The sequence below is a fragment of the Ambystoma mexicanum genome, chromosome 7q (genome assembly GCF_040938575.1).
Source record: "Ambystoma mexicanum isolate Mex_15411 chromosome 7q, UKY_AmexF1_1, whole genome shotgun sequence".
Lineage (NCBI taxonomy): Eukaryota > Metazoa > Chordata > Amphibia > Caudata > Ambystomatidae > Ambystoma > Ambystoma mexicanum.
In genome coordinates this window covers 1124255993-1124275677 of record NC_090941.1, presented here as the reverse complement: position 1 = coordinate 1124275677, position 19685 = coordinate 1124255993, and the positions used below count along the sequence as shown (strand labels likewise).

The following is a 19685-nucleotide window of genomic DNA, read 5'->3' as shown; positions in this document are numbered from 1 at the left end:
ACATGTTCATGTAGGTAATGAAAGCTAATAAAAGAAAAATAAATACAATGCACATACTATTTAGTGAGAACGTGTTGTCAATAAGCACCTGGTGTTTCCTAATCTGTATGCAGCGTTGTAGTGAGGAGATTATATGAAATGTACAGTTATGGTTTGTGATTGGTACCTGCCATTGTAATTTGTATCATGCAAAAGAAAAATTGTATTTTTTAACGTGATTGTTTGTACGAAAAGGTATATTTGCATGTTGTAAACATTAGTAGTGATTTTGGTTATATCCGTTTGTTGATTGATGGGTACATATTTTTTGGGTCTCCCCTATGATTCTGAGTTTTGTAAATGTCGGTCAAAGTCCACGGACTACCGTGCTGCCCGCGGACTCCATATCTGCCATATTGGGGGGAGAGTATAACATATGGCACTTGTAGTAGATTAAAGCCTATGAAATTCACTGAAAAATCTTGGTTTTACAGGGACGTTATGGTTAAGTTGCACTAACAAAAATCCATTAAATTCAGTGAAAAAACTTTGTTAAAGGGACGTTATGGTTACAAGTAAAACCAAAAAACCGTTGAAATTTGCCAGTTACGGTAGGCTAAGCAACCATAACTCGCGCCACCACCGTGCACTGCTAAGACTAACACCCAGGACATCAAAGATGATATCACCAATGACATCACATATCTGTGCCTCTTCCTTTTGTTCACTGACCTATGTAAGCCAGGTGATTTTGATCCCTGATGGAGACAATTTTATAAATTAAAAGGTGTTACATATGTACACATTAACCTTGTTGTATGTTGCAAAGGCACTTTCCTTAGGATTTGGCCTAAGTTCATGGGCACATACATGAGGAAATAAGAAAGCCTCAAACATACAATTCATATGTGTACTTGATGATAACCTCTTATTTTACTGTAATTATTTGGTGATGTTGTTACTTCCCTCCTTACTGAGGTTTCCTTGTATGTGCCTCAGATGTGTATGCATTGTAGGTCTTGATGTGTATTGTTTGCACTAACATAAGTACGCAGCATGTCTTCAATCATTAGTTATTAGCTATGTATTCTATCTTTATCATTAGTGAACACTCTAATAAGGTATCATTCATTATTTTACTATCCAAAATTACCAAATGAAAAATATTGTACTTCTATAATGCATGCTGCAGCATTGCCTATGTGCTTGTATGAATAGGTTCCAGTATTAACAAGAACACTCCAATGTTATGTTTTGCTCAGATGAGAACATTCTTTAATACATTAAGTAGTTCATGATAGTTCTCCTGATCACCCCTCACATCTTGTTACTAACTTTATAAACACATCTCTTTTTACAGACTTATCACAATTAATTTCATATGTGATGTCATCGGTGATGTCATCAATGAAATGTGTGATGTCATCCTTGATGCACTGGGTGTTAGTCTTAGCAGGTCGTGTAGGTGCGTGAGTTATGTTTGCTTAGCATACCTTAGCTGGCAAATTTCACAGGTGTTTCAGTTTTGCTTGTAACAATAAAGTTACTTTAACAAAGTGTTTTCACTGAATTTCATGGGTTTTTGTTAGTGCAACTTAACCATAACGTCCCTTTAACAAATAATATATATATTTATTTATTAATGTTAACATTTCTAAAGCACGCTAATCCCGAGGGCATCAAGGCACTACAGAATATCATACATATTAACCTGTGGGAAATAATGGTTTAGCAAGAATGCTTTCCATTACAAATGATCCCACTGTTGTGTTCCCAATTACCCAGTCTTCTGGACGGGTAAACTGGTGTCCCTTTGCTGTCCTCGGCTAGTTCCTGTGGCAGATGCTGGCCATGGTGCGTCTTTCTTTATGTTCACTTTAAAGGTTGAACGGGCACACAAGTAGGATTCTCGTGCTGCAGCGCCGATTAGAAGGCTTGAACATGAGATGCAGGGAAAATGGGGGTGAGGGAGGTATTTAAAGGCAAATTCAGAATATATAAAATAGCGTCGATATATTTGCAGAAACGCAAAAGTAAAATACAGAGAGGTCTTGCTGTTGGAGTTGAAGCTCACATATCTTAACTTTGTTCCAATCCATCATTTATAATATCTTGCTAATGCCCATTAAATGCATTTCAGATGTGTTTCTTAAACTGGTGGGCAAGCCTGCATTTTGCCCATGGGAACTTGCAATTCCCTAATCACAGGCCAAGCGCGTCGAGCCATCACTGCGGTAGTGCAGGAACTCTTGAACTGGCGCCTTTTGGGTTTAAAACCTGTACTCTTTTACAGCCGATGGCCTGATGTCTACATGTTGGTGTTGGCACTACTTTATGCTAGCATGCTACGTGTTGTATGTGCTGGCATCATGTGAGAATGCAGCATTTTACAAGTTGTGCTGCAGAAACAAAGGATAACAAATTCTTTTGCAAGTAAATTCAGTTCCTTTTGGAGTGAAATCCCTTTTCATCGTGCACTTCTTTTCCGTTTAGATTCCAGGATTTCATTCATCCAGACCCAGCAAGACAGAGAGGGCCTCAAGAAAATACAGAGAATACTTCTTTTGCTTTTTTGTAAATATTTTGACTCTCTTTTAAGTAGTCTGTTTAATTTCTTTTGAGACTCCCCCACAATGTTCTCTGTAACTCGGGTTGAAGACTTGTCACTAGTGGTGCAAGCTGCATACGCCATGGCTAAAGCCGAGCAGATTCCATTCCAGGTGTTTGTGACTTCATACAAGTACAGAGTATTGGTGAGATGGATAGATAACCTGTCAGGATTTAGATAACTTCAGCCAGAATTGAGGAACATTTGAATAGACTCCATTCACCACACAATACACATTGTCCTACGTCACCATTGGATCTAGATACATGTGAGTGAGAAGGTAAAGTAGTATTCTGTGACCTGTTGCCTTTAACCTTTCTCCATCCCTCTCCAACTGAGCTGCCATGCCATGATGCCTCAGTGACAGTAATTGATCGTGATATGATATGTTATTTATAACACGCTTAATACCCAGAGGTTTCTGAGCGTGGACCCGGGTCTTGCTTCTAAGGTGAGCACGTTGCCCCTGAGCTATCCTCCCGAGACATCTGGAAATGTACTCATCAGATAAGTATTAACATTTCACTAAGCAGTACACATGTCATATGTGTATTCACTGATACTCATGTATGTTTTTCTCATGCTTTTATTCAGCTTCTCCCCTGGTACTAACACCAATGCTGACTCATCCCACAGATTCCACATACGGTATTACCGAGAAGTTCTGGCAATGACCTTTGCCATCGAAGAAATTAATCAAAATACAGACTTATTACTGAACATCACCCTTGGTTTCCGGATATTTGATTCTTGCATGTCTGAGGCCAGGGCCATCCGGGGAACGTTGGAGCTACTCTCAGGGAAAGATGGACCCGTCCCTGCATACGGATGTCAGACCCATCCCATAATGGCTGGAATTATTGGTGAAACAATGTCTTCTTTAACTGTCCCTATGGCACTCATTCTGGGAATCTTCCGATATCCACAGGTATACAAAGAAATCATGGCCATAACAGCTATTATAGTTTGTAAGAAAAGTCGATTTTTTAAATACCAAACCATTGTTGATAAACAATTGTACATGAAGTCCATCTTCTTGGCGAGCTCAGAATCTGTCCTGAGGTACATGAGTCCGTCCGTGGTTGTGATGAGGCATAAGGCATATTGAATGTATGAACCAGTGCAGGTTCTCATAGCCTCATGACAACAACAAATAATAGTGCCCCGAGTGTTTGTAATGTTCAATATTAGCACTAGGACAAACATGTACCCTGCAAAAAATGTGTGTACTATTATTATTAATATTGTTATTATTATTATTATTATTATTGTTAGAATAATTTTATTTCATGAGCAGTGACAGCTCCAGGAAGACATGGAGCCCTTTCTAAGTCATAGCAGGAAGAACACTGCAAAGGTAGCAGATTGCAAGATCGATACAAGGGAACCAGGAGCTAACTAATTAGTAACTAATTAGGAGGGAGAGGGCCGGCAAATTGGCAACAAGGGATCTACAAGCAACCAGGGGAGGAAACAGGGAAGAGACGATCATTCAGTCGCAGGTTAGGTCGGGAGTGCAAGGAGCGTGGACATAGGTGTTGAGGAGCAGAACAGTCAGTGAAACAGTGGGTGTTATTACATGAATAGTGAAGGGGTTATGGTAAAGGGTGCCTTCTGCTGATCTCTCTAGAAAAAGACTTGTCATGCGAGAATGTTGAAGCACAGGGAGACCAATCTGAAATCATCTTTCTTTACCCTTTTTTTCCAGTTATTGGTCATTGCGGAAAGGGGCACTACTGATTGGTGGCTTTAAATCAGATGATCCACCAATCAGAATTCCACCAATCAAAATTCCCTATGTCTGTACTACAATGCTGGATTTCTAGGAACACACAGGCAGGTTTCTGAATAGTTAATCTCTAAACAAGCGCTAAATAGTTGTATTAAGGATTCACAAGATGACCAGACACCTCTGCTAGACAAATGCAGGATTTCACAAACCTGCCCTAATGAACTATTCAGGACTAGTTGCAGCTTCCCTAAAACATAAGGACAATTCTTCTCCTGAGGCCACAGCGCCCCTTACATAAGAATTGCAGGAGCATTGTATGCAGACTTCCACATATTTTAATGCAATGGCTCTGTCTCCCATGATAAATCATTTTGGCATGAGGACTTTTGGCAGCCGGGAGATGCCATATTTTTTTAGTCATGTGGACAACTACTTGCTTTTAGGGACACAGTACCAAGAAGCGAGAAGTCAGACAGAACCTTTCTGTGGATTGCGGCATCGGATTCAATTCTTGTAGGATGATTGCCTCTCCAGCCCCTGGGATGCAATGTGGATCCACAGCTGAGGTCACAAATGTTCCTCAGAGACCCTAAAATGGTATCCAGTTATATTTTCGAAAAAATAGTTTCTACATACAAAAGTTTCAAAACTAAATCGTTGTTCTTTCCCGTTGATTAAGGCGGATCAATATTAGGCAAATGGTAGATAGTAGATCTAACTGACTTCTAGGGCTTGCAACAAATTATGTTAATATATAATTATCCAACAAAAAAATAATATTATAATAATCACTGTTAATCTTAACAGTAGAACGTGCATGTGCCCTGATATGCAAGACTGGAAGAAAGACATCTGAGCCACGGTATTGCATGCATTGAGTACTGCATGTAAGAGTCATGTAAGAGTATGATGGACTGCCTGCTGCTAGTTGAACTGTCATGGCATTTTCTCCCATTACAAGCACTCTCTCGGAACAAATTCACAATGAAAATGAGGGTTTCCATTCCTGGCTCCGTGTCCAACCATGTGGGACTGCCAACACATGCACTGACTTACAAGATCACTGATATCAATGCAACAGACACACATGAACATGTTCTGCTCTATTATGTTCCATGAATTTTAATACGCAAATCTTAAGCCCATGCTGTCTCGCCTTGATGAAAACTCTAAGAAAATGGGTATGTCTGTAGCCTCAACCTATTTCTGATACTACTGGGGTTCCAAAGGTTTCATGACATTTTGATAGTTTTCCTCTCCCCTTAAGTTAGATGGAAGGATATTCCAAAGGCAAAAAACCTGATATAGAAGGAAACAACCCAAATCGCCTACTAAGTGAGACTATTGAGGAACATATAGCGCCAGAGGAGACAGAAGAAAGAGTTCTATATACTCTGTATCGCCATGCCCTAAGAATTTGCCACTGGAACTTTCCCCTCCCCCTCCTTTCTTCTCTCTCTCTCTGACCACCCACGCTGGGCCCTCTTCCTGCTCCTTCCTGTGAGGCTTCGACTCCATCCTCTCCTTCTCTCCTCACATCTCTGACATCTCTAAGAAGTCAAACTCTCAGCTGCACCTTCTCATAGGAGAAAAAGCTGAAAGTGGGACTTCTTGCCAATGTCCTGAGTATGAGGGAGGAAGGAGAGTGAAGAGTCGAAGATGACTCTCAGGTTTCTGGCTTCTGAAGAGGGAGCAGGGGGAGAGCCCAAGGAAGAAGGCCAATGTGAAGGGAAGAGGTAGGGTGCGCCGGGTCCCAATAGGGAGGATCTGTTTTGCTGGCATTGAGGCAAAGATGATTGGAAGTACACCAGTCCTGGATGGCTGAGAGGCAGTCAGGGATGAAGGAGGGTGCAAGGGCATCTGTAGGATGTGTGAAGAAGAGTTGTGTGTCGTCAGCATAGAACTGGAAGTTGGGGGAGAAGGAGGAAAATGGCATGCCAAAAGAGTAGGATAGATGTTAAAGCCAAGGTAAAAGAATGGAGCCATAAGGGACACCACAGTTGGTGGAGAAGCTAGGGGAGGAGAAGGTGCCCAGTATGACTTTGGAAGTGCGGTCAGTGAGAAAGGAGGTAATCCACTCCATTGCCCGCTCCAACATATCAAGGGTGTCATGAAGCCTTTTTATGAGAATGGAGTAGTTCACTGTGTCAAATGCAGAAGAGAGATTGAGGAGGATGAGGACAGCGGGGGAGTTGGAGTCAAGGGATGCAAGCAGTTCTTCACGGGTGCTCAGAATCCTGAATGATGGTTGTGAAGACTGCTAAAAAGTTAATTGCGGGAATTATGTTGGGGAGGGCCAACTTCTCAAGCAATTTCTCCAGGAAAGGGGAGATGGAGATGGGGCGATAGTTCGCCGGGCAGGAATGGTCTGCTGACATTCTTTTGAGGGTGTGCACAAGGGAATGCTTGAGGGAGGATGGAAAAGAGCCAGCAGCAAAGGAGTGGTTACAAAGATCAGCGAGACAGGGATGGAAGAGGAAATATTGATCATGATGGTTCTGGATGAACAAGGGGAAACCTGTTTGGAAGATACCCTCATGGAGTTGATGGTGGGAATTCCATTTGGGCCGGTGGCTGAGTCCACTGTGTGAGAGGGGTTTAAGACTCGAGGGAGAAGAATCACAGACACCTTGGAGAAATAGACAGAGATTCTGGCCACTGCCCTGAAGAACGTTGGATAAGTAAAAACCCCAGCTGACCACTGAGCACAGCATCAGAGCATGAAGAAGACCTTTCCCTAAACCAAATGTTCTTTCCTCCCATAAACCACAGCATGTAGCTTAGGCCAACAAGTGGAGTTCCAGACTGCCCTCTCCCTCATCTGACAATTCATAGATCCTTGTGTTGCTGTACATGGGGTACCTTGGGGTACCTTGTATATATAGGAGACAGAGCTAGAGTAGCTTAGGCCAACATGTGCAGCTTCCAGTCTGCCCTCTCCCTCATTTGGCAATTCACAGATCCTTGTGTTGCTGTACATGGGGTAGGTGTATATATAGGAGACAGTGCTAGAGTAGCTTTGGGCAACGAGTGAAGCTTCCAGACTGCCCTCTCCCTCATCTCGCAATTCACAGATCCTGGTGTTTTTGTTCATGGGGTACGATGTATATATATATAAGACAGATCTAGAGTCCGAGAGAGTGAGATTGACATTGGCAATCGGAGATGGTGAAGTCCAACCTGGCTGCAAGAGTCCAGTGGTAGGACTGCATGGTTTCAGGTTGTTATGTTATGAAATGTGATGCCTAAACACGTCATCCCCCTGACTAACCATTGCCTACCACTTCAGCCTACACATACAAATACCCCCAACAGTAAGCTACCAGTACCGTTAGCATATCAACACTATACAAACCATGAGTATGCTCTCCTTTTTCAAGCAGAGTCTTCCATCTCAGCAGATAACCAGACTTAGGGCCTCATTACGACCCAGGCGGTAAGTTACCGCCTGGGTCGTACCTTTACCACCATGGCGTAAACTACGTTTACGCCATGGTGGTTGGCGGATTTACCGCCCCATTCCGAGGTTGGCGGGGCGGTAAGTCCCCAATCCCCATTTACCCTTCCCCATTCCCATTTTTGCCCCATAGGGCATAATGGGAGTGGGGAAGGCGTTAATTACGCCACCGTAAATTACGGTGGCGTAATTAACAACAAGGTCCCTTAGCGCCATGGATTTTAACACCTGCTAAAAGCAGGTGTTAAATCCTCCATGGCGCTAAGGGACCTCGGAATCAGGCGGTAAGGGTCGGCGCTGTTTACGCTGCCGTAAACCCCTTACCGCCTGGGTCGTAATGAGGCCCTTAATGTATTTGTATTTTATTTATTTATAACGCGCAAACCAACAGGCCCGGAGGCATCAGGGCGCAATTTGTACAAGGTTACAGATATGCAGGTATAACAGAGAAACATTAAACATTTACACATGGGATCCGATATGCAGGTATAACACAGAATCCTTATATACATTTACAAGAGGATCTTATATACATATGTACAGTAGTTTTAGTGCCGATAGGTGATAGTAGCGGTCGGCAAGTCAGGGTAGGTCAGGAAGAAGCGCGAAGCCGGCCTTAAAGCTGGTTGAAAAGCCAAGATCTAGTATTGGCTTTGAAGGTATTGAAAGAGTCTTCTGCTCTAATTGAAACAGGGAGGGAGTTCCATAACTTGGAAGCTAAGACGGGGAAACTTGAGCCCCCTGCTTTTTGCAATTTAAATCTGGGGATCGCTAGACAGTGGGATTGGGCTGTTCTTAGAGGTCGGGAGGTAGAATCGCGCGACAGTCGACTACCAAGGTAGATCAGGGATTTGTTGGCTAGGCATTTGTGCGTAAGGGCGAGTGTTTTGAGTGAAATTCTCTGTTTGACAGGTAGCCAATTTAACTTACTTCTGGTTTCTGTGATGTGGTGGTGTCGGGGAATGTTTAAAGCGGCACGAATGGCGTTGTTTTGTGTCGTTTGAAGTCTGTTCAGGTTCTCATGGCTGGTGCCAAGATAAAGAGCATTGCAGTAATCAATTTTAGCCATAATAAGGGTTCTCGCTAGCGTAACGCTGTTAGACGTAGTGAGGAATGGTCTGCAAGCTGCGATAAGTTTGCATGTGTATGCAGACGCAGATCTGACAGCATTAGTTTGTCGGGTTAATGAGAGTGTGGCATCAAGGTAGAAACCTAACGTTTTGGTATCTTTTGAGACACGAATGATATTACCATCTATGTTGAATGACTGATAGGACGGCTCTAGTCTGCTCAGGCGTTGTGCAGTGCCCAAGATCAGGAGCTCCGTCTTGTCATCATTCAAGCACAACTGATGTTGGGCCATCCAGGCTTGGATGACCAAGTAGACGTCGTTAAGGGCCTTGGTGTCACCTAGATAATCACCAGTGATGGGGATGAGTATCTGGGTGTCGTCCGCATAGTTGGTATAGGAGACACCCAGATAGTCAAGCACATCAAAGAGTGGTTTCGTGAAAATGTTATAGAGTGTAGGTGACACACAAGATCCCTGAGGAACGCCACAGTAAATCGGGGAATGGTCCGCGGCTGCGGATGGGGCAAAGACTCTCATGGATCTGTTGCTCAGGAAAGATTTGATCCAAGCCGCAGCCGAAGAAGAGAAGTTGGCAGCGGAATGGAGGTGCTCGCACAGGATCTGATGGTTGACCAGATCGAATGCGGCTGAAAGGTCGAGAAGTAGTAGCAATGCTAGTTTGCCTTGATCCTTTAGAACCTCGATTTGAGTTTTAAGGTCTAATAATGCGGTCTCTGTCCCGTGTCTGGGGCGGAAACCAGATTGTCGTAGACCTAGCAAGTTATTAGTTTCCAAGTAATTTTGGATCTGAAAGTATGCGGCACGGTCTAGGATCTTGAGCAGAAATGGTACAGTGGTGATAGGTCGGAAGTTAGTGGGAATGTTAGGGTCTAGGGAAGGTTTTTTAAGCAGTGGGATAACCCAAGCGTCCTTCAGATTGTCCGGGACAATACCTGTTTGAAAGGAAGAGTTGATGAAGGCCGTGATGAATGGGGCCAACTCATGCGCTGAGTCCTTGATAGTAGGGGCTGGGCACGGGTCACCTTGGCAGTTAGTTGGCTTAATTCTAAGAATTATATTTTCTACCTCTGCCACGGTAAGCGGAGAGAATGCGAATGGTGTGATATTGGCAGAGTCTGGCAAGGGGGCCTTAGTGAGGGAAAGAACGTGGTTGTCGCGCTTCAGGCTGTCCTGTTTATCTTTGATTTTGTCTTGTAGTGTGGAGATTTTATTTAGTAAGGCTGCTTGGATGTTGGCACACCATTTACTATCTTTCACGCATGTGACAGGGGGGGCGACTGGAGTTTCAAGCTCTCTTAGGATTTTAAAGAGTTCCTTGGTGTTCGAGTCGGCTTGTATAATGCGGTTGTTGAAAGATTCCTTTTTTGCCGTGATGATGGCATCTTTGTAGGAGAGTGAGGCTAGAAGGAAACTGTCTTTATGCTCGTCTGAGGGGTGGCTTTTCCATCGATTTTCGGCACAGCGTTTAGCTTTGCGGAGCAATCTTAACTGTGGTGTGAACCATGAATTAAGATAAGCTTGAGGTTTGGCCTTTTTAAGTTTGAGAGGTGCTATACAATCAATGGCAGTTCGCATTGTTTGGTTGTAAGTGTGTGCTAGTGAGGTTGGATCAGAGTAAGAGTTGGTGGCTGTGTTAAGGGACGGGAGTAACAATGGGAGGAGTTTCTCCTTGGTTATATCTTTTTTGCTTCTAGTTGGGAGTGCTGGGGCTAATGGTGACGGGATTCGTGGTGTGGCTTCAATGTTGAAAGTTATAATGTGATGGTCGGACCATAGACAGGGGGTGTTGTTAAGGACCTTGATATTGCAATTGGAGCCAGCTACCCAGTCAAGTGTTCTACCTTTAATATGGGTAGGCTCTTGGATGTATAAGGTAAGGCCGAGGTCTGATAGTGCGATCTCCAGGTCAGAGGCCACAGGATCTTTTAAGTCACCAAGACCTAAGTTGAGGTCGCCTAGGATGATTGTTTGAGAATTGTTCTTTGTATTGTTGAGGAGGAGAGTGGAGATTTCACTGACAAAGGTTGGTGCGGGTCCTGGAGGTCTATAGATTAGGTGCATGGTGGCTGTTTGGTTAGGTGTGAGTGCTAGTTTGACAGACAGCAATTCAGCTGATGTGAGTTTGGAATCAGGTAACACTCTTAGGTCAAGTGTATTTTTATGGATGAAGGCCACACCGCCGCCTTTGGAAGAGGCGGTGGAGCGGTCACATCGTGTGATGCCGTAGTTCGGCGGTAGGGCTAACGCTAGTAAGGGGCCAGATGCGGCATGAAGCCATGTTTCGGAGATAGCTATGAAGTCAAGGTCAGACGTGGTGATGAGATCAGCTATGTCAAGTGCGTGTGCAGTGAGGGATCTAGCATTAATAAGGGCACCTTTGAACATGGGCAGTTTAACCTCGGAGGTGGTGGGTTTGCATGTGGTGGCAGTTGACAGAGATCCAGGAGAGAGGGGGGTTTGTTTCCTGGAGATGTGACGGATGTGGCGTAGGCGTAGGCGGAATCTGGTGCCTAGTCTCTTATTTCTAAGAGAGAGGGGGCAGGGTTGGTTAGGTGTAGGTTTCCTAGCAAAGTGATCCAGCCATAAAGCTAGGTCGTTGAGGTATTGGTTGGTATGGCCTACAGCGGGTGCTGCCGGGCTCATTCTAGGTGACGCGAGAGGTCGTGGGGATGCCATGCTGGTAGAAGGCTGGTCCATTTTAACCCAGAGTGTGGAGGTTGTTACCGTAGGTAGCTGGAGAGCTTGGGCAAGTCGAAGGGATAGTGTGTAGATTAATGGAAGGAGTACACTGACGTGCATGATGACAGTCCTGGTCACCTAGGTGAGAGAGAAGAGCTAGGTGGCACAACAACCATGTACATAGACAGTGGTCACCTAAGATCAAATTAGCAGTGAAAGGCAAGAGCCATAAGACTAAAGGCACAGCATAAATCAGGGCAAAACACAGTCAGTTGTGGTCTATTGGTGACCATAAGGCATAACACAATGTAAGCAAGCAATGTAAGTGGCAGCTTCAGAAGACATCTTCATATTCTAATCCCTAAATTCGTATATATCTACAGTCCATAAATACTAATTTGAACTGCCATTACCTTCTAATAATGAAGAACCTGGAGCGGAAAGGGCAAAGTTCCTGGCCCCTGGCTCCTATGGCTCCGAACAGGCACCCAACAGGCCTTAGTATGGCCTTCGTCGTGGCCGGCGTTTCCGCCTGCCGGCGGATGCAGGCCGAAGAAAAGTGAAGATGCGGCCTCGTTGTGGCGCCGCGATGCGCCCGGAATTGCGGGGTCAGGCGCTCCGATGGGACAAGGTCAGGCAGGCCTTGCTCCGTGTGCCCGCATTCCTGGGGCTGGATTCTGGCTTCGGGGGGGGGGGTGCGAGGGGCTCCTGCCCTCTACCCTTGTTGCAGGCAAGTGAAGTGGAGGTAATGGGCACCCAACAGGCCTTAGTATGGCCTTCGTCGTGGCCGGCGTTTCCGCCTGCCGGCGGATGCAGGCCGAAGAAAAGTGAAGATGCGGCCTCGTTGTGGCGCCGCGATGCGCCCGGAATTGCGGGGTCAGGCGCTCCGATTGGACAAGGTCAGGCAGGCCTTGCTCCGTGTGCCCGCACTCCTGGGGCTGGATTCTGGCTTCGGGGGGGGGGGTGCGAGGGGCTCCTGCCCTCTACCCTTGTTGCAGGCAAGTGAAGTGGAGGTAATGGGCACCCAACAGGCCTTAGTATGGCCTTCGTCGTGGCCGGCGTTTCCGCCTGCCGGCGGATGCAGGCCGAAGAAAAGTGAAGATGCGGCCTCGTTGTGGCGCCGCGATGCGCCCGGAATTGCGGGGTCAGGCGCTCCGATGGGACAAGGTCTATCAGCTCCATGTGCTGCAGTCTATCAGATCTTGGACTTTTCCCTATGGATACCATTTACCTAAGAGTCTCTGACATACACATAGATAGCAGAATTGGGTACTTCTAACACGCACCCATTAACACCATAGGCTCTGCATTTGCTTTGCTCATTGTCCCACTAATGAACCCTCTACCTCGTTTTGCTCACAGAGCCACATGCTGCGAGGACATCAACAGCCGCAGAAGGGTGCCATGGTCTTACAGGTGTGGAATGCATTAGAGAGATGTCATGTGGGTGCAAACTGAGGGATTCCAATGATTTGCAGCATGATGCAGTGTTAGTTGCAGGAACCAGAGTTAATGCCTTTCTGCTGTGCATGCGCACAAGGCCAATCGCAGTTATGGCAGCCGGCAAGAAAAGAAAAAAACAAACAGAAAATGCCCATACAGTGGATCCCTACTGACTCCACGATCTCCTACAACACTCAATAAAGCTGGCAGAGCTTGTGTGAATCCTGTGTCCTGCCTGCAGAAACATACTGACATAGGTGGAGGCACACTCAGGTTCCATTCGCGTAACTCAACAAATGAACTGCTGTGGTTCTCACTCCCCACAGAGGCAAAATGGTGAAGATGTGGCCAAACAAACTGAACCAAGCTTTCAACAGGTTTTCTCTTTAGGAAATGGAGGCGTAAATTGTACCGTGGCATTTTTGAAGAAGTAGTTTCACAAGGTCTAAAATGCAGGTTCAAATATAAACAAGCATTGGCTTTGCCAATAGTTTTGGAGTTTACTGTTGTCATGATGATATGATATGATAAGATATGGCATTTATAACGCGACTATGCACAAGTGCTTCAAGGCGCGATGAGTCAAGGGAGGGGAAACAAAGGTAGGACGGACAGCGATCCTACTAGGCCAGGTGACATTCAGATCGCGCAAGTGCATGGGAAAGGGGAAGGTGGAAAGTGCAGTACAAGATGATAGCAATAAGTAAGTGACGGCCAGCATGTGGCAAGTGCATGGGTAAGTGCGGATATCAGGGGGCTGGTAGGGGGACTGTAGGGATACAGAAACAGTCCCCAAGTGCGGGGGTTGCCAGGTGGGCAGTGCAGGTGAGAGACGCTGGTGGGGGAGGGACCTGGGCCAGAGATCAGAGGGTGTCCAGGTAGCCAGTGCAGTTCAGGATACAGCCAGGAGGTCAGCAGAGCTGAGGAGGAGAAAAAGCAGAAGCAAAGAGAAAGGTTTTGAAGTGCTTCCGGCCGGAGATGGTTCTCCTCAAGTTTAAGGGAGGCAGGGAGGCTGTTCCAGAGGGAGGCACCAGCCGAGTAAAGAGATCTACCACCAACTCGTTTCTTGGAGAAGCGACTGACCCTGAGGGAGTTGGAGGCGGTTGAGTGAAGAGCTCGAGAAGGAAGATATTTAGGAAGAGAGAGTTGAAGGTATTGAGGCCCCAAAAGGACTTGTGGATGATGCAGAGGGTTTTTAACTTAATCCTCGCAGCCACTTGGAGCCAGTGCAGAGATTTCAGTCCTAGAGAGATACGATCCCTGGGCTTGAGGCCAAGGACAAGTCTTGCAGTCCTGTTCTGGATAAGTTGCAGAGGGCGGAGAGTAGAAGTCAGGCAGATTTAGAAAGAGGATGTTGCAATAGTCCTGCCTAGAGAGAACCAGAGTTCTGGAGACAGTGAGCTTCTGGGGGAAGGAGAGGAAAGGAAGAATACTTCTGAGGATGTGCAGCTGGTAGTGTGACTTCTTAGAGACGTCGGAGATGTGGGAAGAGAAGGAGAGTGTGGAGTCGAAGATGATCCCAAGGTTTCTAGCCTTTCAGGTGGGAGCAGGAAGAGGGCCAAGAGAGGCCGGCCAAAAGGCTACAGGGAAAGAGGGGAAGGTGTGCCGATGAGGAGAATCTCAGTCTTACTGGCATTAAGGCAGAGGTCATTGGCGGTACACCACACCTGGATAGCAGACAGACAGTCAGAGATGAGGCAAGGAGAGGAAGAGCCCGAGGGTAGCCTGAAAATGAGTTGGGTGTCATCCGCATAGCACTGAAAGTTGGGGCAGAGAGCGGTGATGTGGTGGGCAAGGAGCACCAGGTATTGGTTGAACAGCCAGGGAGAGAGGTTAGACCCCTGGGGGACACCACAGGTAGAGAAAAGGATAGCAGAGAGGAAGGACCCAAGCAGGACTAGGGAGGGTCAGTCAGAGAGGAAAGAAGTCAGCCATGCCAGAGCCTTACCAGTGATACCCAGGTTATCATGGAGACGGTTGAGCAGGATGGCATGGTTGACAGTGTCAAAGGCAGAAGAGAGATCAAGCAAGATAAGGACGCACAGGGGTGTTAGAGTCGAGGTTAGTGAGCAGGTCTTCACGGATGTTCAGGAGAGCAGTTTCCGTGCTTCTGGCAGCTCTGAAGCCAGACTTATGGTCATGAAGACAACCAACAGATGCAGGTGGAGATTAAGCTGGGAGATGGCCAGTTTCTCTAGGAGCTTGCCCAGGAAGGAAGTGATGGAGATTGGGCGATAGTTAGCCGGACAGGAGGGGTTGGCAGAGGGTTTCTTAAGGAGAGGGTGCACAAGGGAGTGCTTTAGGGGGCTGGGAAGACTCCAGTGGTGAAGGGGGGATTGCAGAAATGAGCTAGGGCAGGTGCCAGGGAGTCAATGTGGTCCTTGATAGTTTTGGAGGAACAGGGGTGAACCTGTTTTGACAAGACTTTCATAGATCAGACTTGTCTAGAGACCTTGTCAGTGGAGAACAGGGGGAAGGCAGAGAAGGAGGGAGGAGAGGTGGCTGCAGAGGGGCCAGAGGAAAAGCAGGGAATGTTCTTTGTTGTATGCATTTATAGGCACCAGGGTGCAAAGAGCAGAGTGCAGAGTTTGATAGGAGGATATAAAAGGGGTACAGGTGTGCAATAGAATGAGAAAGGGAATAGAGCAACGGAGCTGGCCATTGATAGAGGGCGCTGATGATGAGCAATAGAATGAGAAGGGGAATAGAGCAACGGAGCCGGCCATTGATAGAGGGCACTGATGATGAGCAATAGAATGAGAAGGGGAATAGAGCACCGCAGCTGGCCATTGATAGAGGGCGCTGATGATGAGCAATAGAATGAGAAGGGGAATAGAGCAACGGAGCCGGCCATTGATAGAGGGCACTGATGATGAGCAATAGAATGAGAAGGGGAATAGAGCAACAGAGCCAGCCATTAATAGAGTGAGGTAATGATGAGCAATAGAATGAGAAGGGCAATAGAGCAACAGAGCTAGCCATTGATAGAGGGTGCTGATGATGAGCAATAGAATGAGAAGGGGAATAGAGCAACGGAGCCGGCCATTGATAGAGGGCGCTGATGATGAGCAATAGAATGAGAAGGGGAATAGAGCAACGGAGCCGGCCATTGATAGAGGGCACTGATGATGAGCAATAGAATGAGAAGGGGAATAGAGCACCGCAGCTGGCCATTGATAGAGGGCGCTGATGATGAGCAATAGAATGAGAAGGGGAATAGAGCACCGCAGCTGGCCATTGATAGAGGGCGCTGATGATGAGCAATAGAATGAGAAGGGGAATAGAGCAACGGAGCCGGCCATTGATAGAGGGCACTGATGATGAGCAATAGAATGAGAAGGGGAATAGAGCAACAGAGCCAGCCATTAATAGAGTGAGGTAATGATGAGCAATAGAATGAGAAGGGCAATAGAGCAACAGAGCTAGCCATTGATAGAGGGTGCTGATGATGAGTAATAGACTGAGCAGGGGAATAGAGCAACGGAGCCGCCCATTGATAGAGGGTGCTGATGATGAGCAATAGAATGAGGAGGGGAATAGAGCAACGGAGCCGGCCATTGATAGAGGGTGCTGGTGATGAGTAATAGAATGAGAAGGGGAAGAGATCAACAGATCCAGCCTTTGATTGAGGGCGTCATTGATGATGAGTAATAGAATGAGCAGGGGAATAGAGCAACGGAGCTGGCCATTGATAGAGGGTGCTGATGATGATCAATAGAATGAGAAGGGGAATAGAGCAACGGAGCCGGCCATTGATAGAGGGTGCTGATGATGATCAATAGAATGAGAAGGGGAATAGAGCAACGGAGCCGGCCATTGATAGAGGGCGCTGATGATGAGCAATAGAATGAGAAGGGGAATAGAGCAACAGAGCCAGCCATTGATAGAGGGTGCTGATGATGAGCAATAGAATGACAAGGGGAATAGAGCAACGGAGCCGGCCATTGATAGAGGGTGCTGATGATGAGCAATAGAATGAGAAGGGGAATAGAGCAACGGAGCCGGCCATTGATAGAGGGTGCTGATGATGAGCAATAGAATGAGAAGGGGAATAGAGCAAGGGAGCCGGCCATTGATAGAGGGTGCTGATGATGAGCAATAGAATGAGAAGGGGAATAGAGCAACAGAGCCGGCTTTTGATAGAGGGTGCTGATGATGAGCAATAGAATGAGGAGGGGAATAGAGCAACGGAGCCGGCCATTGATAGAGGGTGCTGATGATGAGCAATAGAATGAGAAGGGGAAAAAAGCACCAGAGCAGGCCATTTACACAGGGGGCTGATGATGATCAATAGAATGATAAGGTGAATAGAGCAAGGGAGCCGACCATTGATAGAGGGTGCTGATGATGAGCAGTAGAATGAGGAGGGGAATAGAGCAAGGGAGCCGACCAATGATAGAGGGTGCTGATGATGAGCAATAGAATGAGAAGGGGAATAGAGCAACAGAGCCGACCATTGATAGAGGGTGCTGATGATGAGCAGTAGAATGAGGAGGGGAATAGAGCAAGGGAGCCGGCCATTGATAGAGGGTGCTGATGATGAGCAATAGAATGAGAAGGGGAAAAGAGCAACAGAGCTGGCCATTGATAGAGGGTGCTGATGATGATCAATAGAATGAGAAGGGGAATAGAACAACAGATCCGGCCTTTGATTGAGGGCGTCATTGATGATGTGCAATAGAACGAGAAGGGGAATAGAGCACCAGAGCCGGCCATTGATAGAGGGTGCTGATGATGAGTAATAGAATGAGAAGGGGAATAGAGCAACGGAGCCGGCCCTTGATAGAGGGTGCTGATGATGATCAATAGAATGAGAAGGGGAATAGAACAACAGATCCGGCCTTTGATTGAGGGCGTCATTGATGATGTGCAATAGAACGAGAAGGGGAATAGAGCACCAGAGCCGGCCATTGATAGAGGGTGTCATTGATGATGAGCAATAGAATGAGAAGGGGAATAGAGCAAGGGAGTCGCCATTGATAGAGGGTGCTGATGATGAGCAATAGAATGAGCAGGGAAATAGAGCAATGGAGCCGTCCATTGATAGAGGATGCTGATGATGAGTAATAATAATAATAAATAATAATTTGGCATTTATATAGCGCTACGAACCCTCAGGTATCTGAGCGCTGCTTATTATTACCCACGGTGTGTGGTGCTCATTTATCGACCTCGGAAGGATGAAACGCTGAGTTTGGCGCTGCCGGGATTCGAACCTGCATTCGCAGTCTCTGCACTGATGTCAAAGCGAGCGCTCTACTCGCTGTGCCACTTGACCGGCTAGTAATAGAATGAGCAGGGGAATAGCGCAAGGGAGCCGGCAATTTATAGAGGGTGCTGATGATGAGCAATAGAATGAGAAGGGGAATAGAGCACCGGAGCCGACCATTGATAGAGGGCACTGATGATGAGCAAAAGAATGAGAAGGGGAATAGAGCAACAGAGCCGACCATTGATAGAGGGTGCTGATGGTGAGCAGTAGAATGAGGAGGGGAATAGAGCAAGGGAGCCGACCAATGATAGAGGGTGCTGATGATGAGTAATAGAATGAGAAGGGGAATAGAGCAACAGAGCCGGCCATTGATAAAAGGCGCTGATGATGTGCAATAGAATGAGAAGGGGAATAGAGCAACAGAGCCGGCCATTGATAAAGGGCGCTGATGATGTGCAATAGAATGAGAAGGGGAATAGAGCAACAGAGCCGGCCATTGATAAAGGGCGCTGATGATGTGCAATAGAATGAGAAGGGGAATAGAGAACCGGAGCCGACCATTGATAGAGGGTCCCGATGATGAGTAATAAAATGAGAAGGGGAATAGAGCAAGGGGGGGAACCATTGATAGAGGGTGCTGATGATGTTCAATAGAACGGGAAGGGGAATACAGCAACAGAGCCGGCCCTTGATAGAGGGTGCTGATGATGATCAATAAAATGTGAAGGGGGACAGAGCAACAGAGCCTGTGTAAGGAAGTGGGGGGTCAGTTGAGCCCCCCCATACATTCTATGCGAATATGCGAAAGGGACCACTTGCTCTTGTCCCTGGGGTGACGCCTCCGTTGCCCTTCTGGGGAATGAGGCCCTGGCATAAGCAGAGGTGGGGCTATTGCAAGACACACTTGGACTCCATTTTCGGTACCCACGACTCCATCTTTGGACTAGGCTGCATTCTGGCATTGCAAAGTCTCCTCTCCCCTCAACAGCGCCGCGCACACAGCGAGCACTGACAGCCCCCACCTTTTTCCTCCTGCGCCTTTGCCTCCCAAGTCCCTTTCTCACGGATGCTCTGAGACAGGATGTTATAAACTTATAAACAAACAATGTATTCTTCTCACACTTCCTCTGAGATCACTGTCCTGTGTGTGACCAAGCGGAACCATGACTTTTGATAATAACATTTTATCACTAGCGCACTACCTTTGGGAAATCAATCCCATAGCTGATGGTTTGGGTCTCACAGTTTGTGAATGTCTTGAAGCGCCACGTTAAGCCACACCGGTCTATCTGTTTCACATCTTTTGTCAGCGGGCAGATTCAACAGTGGCCACATGTGAAGTGACTGATGACCAGTGGAAGAGCTCATAGCACATGGAGGCTTCCATGTCATGGGGAGGGGCAGCCCTCAGGCTGCAGAAGGAAATAGCGTCTTTTAGTAGTCACTCTTCCTTCATAAACAAATTATTTATGTTGCGCTGTA

The 19685-nt window shown here is 46.7% G+C and overlaps 1 protein-coding gene across 1 annotated transcript in view; it reads left to right on the top strand.

Annotated features, from left to right (window-relative positions):
• Positions 1-2669: 2669 nt before the first annotated feature.
• LOC138528212 (extracellular calcium-sensing receptor-like) overlaps positions 2670-19685 on the top strand; it is an 89662-nt gene continuing 72646 nt past the window's right edge. The window contains exons 1-2 of the mRNA XM_069639667.1: positions 2670-2719; positions 3182-3515. Of these exons, the coding sequence (XP_069495768.1) occupies positions 2670-2719; positions 3182-3515 (384 nt within the window). The remainder of the gene's footprint in view (positions 2720-3181; positions 3516-19685) is intronic.